The sequence below is a fragment of the Asparagus officinalis genome, chromosome 5 (assembly GCF_001876935.1).
Source record: "Asparagus officinalis chromosome 5, Aspof.V1, whole genome shotgun sequence".
Lineage (NCBI taxonomy): Eukaryota > Viridiplantae > Streptophyta > Magnoliopsida > Asparagales > Asparagaceae > Asparagus > Asparagus officinalis.
In genome coordinates this window covers 128,645,292-128,650,154 of record NC_033798.1, presented here as the reverse complement: position 1 = coordinate 128,650,154, position 4,863 = coordinate 128,645,292, and the positions used below count along the sequence as shown (strand labels likewise).

The window sequence follows — 4,863 nt, the reverse complement described above, 5'->3', positions numbered from 1 at the left end:
TATAGCTTATTAATCTTTAAATTATTGACCTGTAAGTAGTTCACATAGGATTTAAGATAAGATATAATTATGATTATAATAAATTAAAATTTAAATAAAATATTCAAATAGTTAAGGGTAATACTAAACATGAAAAGATTTTTTCGAACTCATACTTTTAAAGGGAGTATGATATATATGATATGATATGATATATATATAATTTACGGTAAAAGACACACTTAACGATAATTTGTACCTATTTATTTGTCCATTTAAATGAAGGCACCCTCTGAAAAAGGTGTTCGAAGTTTTTCATTTGAAGTGTATTTCCTGAATCTTACACGATAATATTTCCTTAAAAAATGATTAACACCTTGATCACATTTCTCCTCCCCACAAGCGAGCTCAGCTCACTCTCTGCTCGTAAAACTCCCTCCGCTATAAAATAATAACCTCCTCGCTCCCTCATCGGATCCAATCACCAACCCCCTACCCAAAAAAATGGCAGCAGGTAAACTCCCCCTAAACCCTAACCCTAACCCTAACCCTAATTCTCTTTCTGACTCCCTCTCTCTCTGTGTATGTGCGCGCGCAGGTAGCGATTCCCCCTCATCCTTCCTCTCCGACAAATCGGCCAAGATCTTCGTCGCGGGCCACCGGGGCCTCGTCGGATCCGCCATCTACCGCCGCCTCAAAACCCTAGGCTTCACCGACCTCCTCGTCGCCTCCCACTCGGTGCTCGACCTCACCCGCCAGTCCGACGTCGAGTCCTTCTTTCTCCTCGTCAGATTGACGAACGCTTCATTTGGTTTGTATTCTGTGCGAGTGACCGATTTCATCGCCGTCAACCTCCAGATCCAGACCAACGTCATCGACGCCGCGTTCAGATCTGGATCCGTCTCCAAGCTGCTGTTCCTCGGATCCTCTTGCATCTACCCGAAGCACGCCCCTCAGCCGATACCGGAATCTGCGCTCTTGACGGGCCCGCTTGAGCCCACCAACGAGTGGTACGCCGTCGCCAAGATCGCAGGTAATTAAGGTTGCAAACGAATCAAATCGAACTTTTGAAATGCCCATATTTGCGTTCCTTTTTGAAATGTTAGAATTAGAATTTGAACAGGGTTTGCGGATAAAAAAAGAAGAAGAAGTAATAATGCAAGTTACCTGGGATTAAATTCGAATGAGTATTTCATAGTTTATGTTTGGTTAAATTATGTGCTTCCTTAAGAACCGAATAGTTAAAGACGAATGATAGACAAACCATTTGTCGGGTTTCGTTTCCGCTTATGATTCGCAGGGATAAAGATGTGCCAGGCTTATCGGATCCAACATGGTTTTGATGCAATATCTGCCATGCCGACTAACCTCTACGGTGAAAATGATAACTTCCACCCTGAAAATTCCCATGTGCTGCCTGCTTTGATTCGAAGATTTCATGAGGCTAAGAGCAACAACTCGAAGGAGGTGGTTGTTTGGGGGACTGGTTCGCCGTTGAGGGAGTTTCTTCATGTTGATGATTTGGCTGATGGGTTGGTGTTCTTGATGGATAAGTATTCGGGAGTCGAGCATGTGAATGTGGGGAGTGGGAAGGAGGTGACTATTAAGGAGCTTGCAGAGATGGTGAAGGAAGTGGTTGGGTTTGAAGGGGAGTTGATTTGGGACTCGTCGAAGCCTGATGGGACACCGAGGAAGCTCATGGATAGCTCGAAGCTGGCTGAGATGGGGTGGAGTGCAAAGATCGGGTTGAGAGAGGGGTTGGAGGAGACTTACAAGTGGTACTTGGAGAATGTCGTCAAGCAGCAGTGAGGCTTACTTACAAGTGAGTGATTCTTGGTGCCCATTTAAAAAAAAAAAATTCTTAATTTAGTTATGTGATTGTTGTTTTGTATTGTTATATTTGCGGGATTGTAATTTTAGTTGATTGGATGGATACTCATGTTACTTGATGAATAATAAGTTTAAGCTTTTAGTTTTAGTTGATGATATATCAATTCAACTAAGATATTGTTATAAGGTGCAACCTTAATAAATTCAGTGTTTCCTTTACATGCAACATTGCTTTTGTTTCTGGTATTGAAAGAAATTGTTATGGAGAATTGAGTAATTTGAATGTTTCATTTGGCTTTGCACCATGATTACCAGCTGGCTAATTTTGATTAGGAAATCTTTATCCTCGAACAAGATAGAAAGAAAATCCAGCTGACCTCCTGTGGCTACCGCTCCGATCCTAGTATTTGTAGTAAATTGATTTTGTTTTTCTTCCCCTGCTAACTGCTGCCATGAGGATGATATGCGCCTGTTTCATATTTGATGTTTCTTTCCTAGAGTGTTCCTCTGGAATCCTAATCTAACTGTGAATCCATGGTGATGTTAGAAGTCTGGTTTATAACCATATATAATTGTTGAATTTTGTTTCTAACCTGTTCCTACTTGATCTGTGTAAGGTCGCGAAATGTGTACTGGGGTTGGTGCAATCATAACGCAGGGTGTATGCTTATAGTTGCGAGACTAAGGTTCATATTTGTCCTGATTTCACGTCTTTTTGTAAATACTACATTATAATGTACGTACATGTGGCCTGTGGGAGGTTATGGTTGTCTGTCATTTGCAACATACTTACTCTTAAGGAATAATGCCATCTGAACCAATTTTTGATGAGGTGGGCATATACTGTTCATGAGCTCAATAAAATCCCCTCCATTGCTAATAAGTCTAGCTTGGAAAAGGGTAGTCCCATTAAGTCTAGCTGCCTATTCAAGGTAGCTATTCATGAAGATAAGCGTATGGGCTGCAAATGTAGCGCGCTATCGATGAATTTTGGTCTATATTTCTATTGATGTGCTTTGGGAGGTGATTTTTCACGACATAACCTATTGAATCGCAACTTGTGCAAGTTGCGAAATCTTGCACTTCCTTGTCCCATTTTCTGTTGCAAGCTTATGTTTTAATGCCAAACTGTCATTAGTTGTCTTGCTTGCTCTCTAATTGTTTTAGTGCATACCAATGACAGTGTATGATCCTAAGACATCCATAATTCATCAAACTAGGTTATCATTATCAGATGAGTTCCTTATAACTGGGCGTTCTTGTTTGTTTGATCCAAAAATGAATATTTATAGTCTGTATGCTGTAAAGACCATCTTTTGTGCAAAATCTAACTGTTCTTTCTTTTCTTTTTTCTTTTCTTTTTTCCGTTCTTTCTTTTCTTATAGTATGGTATAAGAACTATGCCCAGAATGACATCATTGTTCTTGATGAATGGGTTGGGTTATGGGAGAACCTGGTTTTTTTCCAGAAAGAAGGAAAATTTTATCTGAATTTGCTGTTTCCAGGATTGAACTCTTGTAGCTTTTTATAGAAGCACTGCTCTATTATGATACTTTCAATAGTAAAAGATCCTGGAAGCGTCGTCTCTATAATTTACGACGTAAGAAATACAAAGGATCCTTTTGCCGATATATTTTGCTTTAGTTATTGCGTTCTATAGACAATTTTCTGGCTTCTGCTTTCCCGGGGTTGTGATTTTTCTTTATCTTCTGATGCGGTTTTTGCAGGTTCAATTTTATCATTTCAGAAATGATTTTCAAAAACTGAAGTTCCTCAGATATCTAGAACAAAAATGGAACAGTGTGCACAAAAGAAATTCATTTCGTGATGCTAATAAAAATTTAAGGGGAACTAATGACAGCTTTTTCAGACGTTTTCTTATGATGTTTGAATATTAGTTAGGAAAACATGTTGATCTGTGTGTTGATTTTATTTGTCTTAAACCTGTCCTCTCCTATTATCTGATGCTTAGAATTCTGATATAACCCCTTATGAATATTGGAAGGGGAGAACTCCTAATCTGACCTTCTTTTGGATTTGGGATTGCTTGGTTAAGGTAGCTTTTCCCGAACCTAAGAAGAGGAAAATTGGTTCTAAGACTATTGATGCTGTTTTTATTGGATATGCACTAGATAGTAATGTTAATAGATTTTTAGTCATTAACTCTGAAATCAGTAACATATCCAACAACACTATCATTGAAGCAAGAGATGCAGTTTACTTTGAAAACATCTTTCCTTTCAAGTCTAATATCTTTGAAAATCCTATATCTTCTCTTCCTTCTAATCTACCATCTTCCGGTTCTTCTCAACCTTTTGATATTGAACCTCGAAGGAGTAAAAGAGTTAGAATTCAAAAGGACTTTGGAGAAAACTTCTTTGCCTTTCTTGTTGAAGGTGATCTAAGCTCATTCAAAGAAGCAATGGATTCACCTGAATCTCCTTTCTGGAAAAAAGCCATTGATAATGAGATTAAATCTATTATGAAAAATCATACTTGGATACTCATCGACTTACCTTCAGGTTGTAAACCTGTTGGTTATAAGTGGATATTTAAGAGGAAACTTGGAGCTGATGGTTCCATTGATAAATATAAAGCTAGACTAGTAGCTAAAGACTATACTCAGCAAAAGAGCATTGATTATTTTGATACATATTCCCCTGTAGCCCGAATCTCAACTATCCGAGTATTATTAGCTTTTGCTGCTATCCATAAGCTGATCATACATCACTGTAGCCCGAATCTCAACTATCCGAGTATTATTAGCTTTTGCTGCTATCCATAAGCTGATCATACATCAGATGGATGTCAAACTCAACTATCCGAGTATTATTAGCTTTTGCTGCTATCCATAAGCTGATCATACATCAGATGGATGTCAAAACTGCTTTCCTAAATGGTGATTTAGATAAGGAAATCTATATGCACCAAGCTGAAGGCTTCATTGCCATGGGTCAAGAAAACAAAGTCTGCAAACTTGTTAAATCTTTGTATGGTCTTATACAAGCTCCTAAACAATGGCACCGGAAATTTGACAGAGTCATTGCCCAATAT

General features: G+C 38.7%; 1 protein-coding gene across 1 annotated transcript; it reads left to right on the top strand.

Moving 5' to 3' along the window:
- On the top strand, positions 334 to 2,035 carry LOC109841293 (probable GDP-L-fucose synthase 1). The gene is made up of 3 exons (XM_020410217.1): positions 334 to 493; positions 578 to 1,012; positions 1,280 to 2,035. The coding sequence occupies exons 1-3, from the start codon at positions 484 to 486 to the stop codon at positions 1,786 to 1,788; spliced, it is 954 nt and encodes a 317-aa protein (XP_020265806.1). The 5' UTR covers positions 334 to 483; the 3' UTR covers positions 1,789 to 2,035.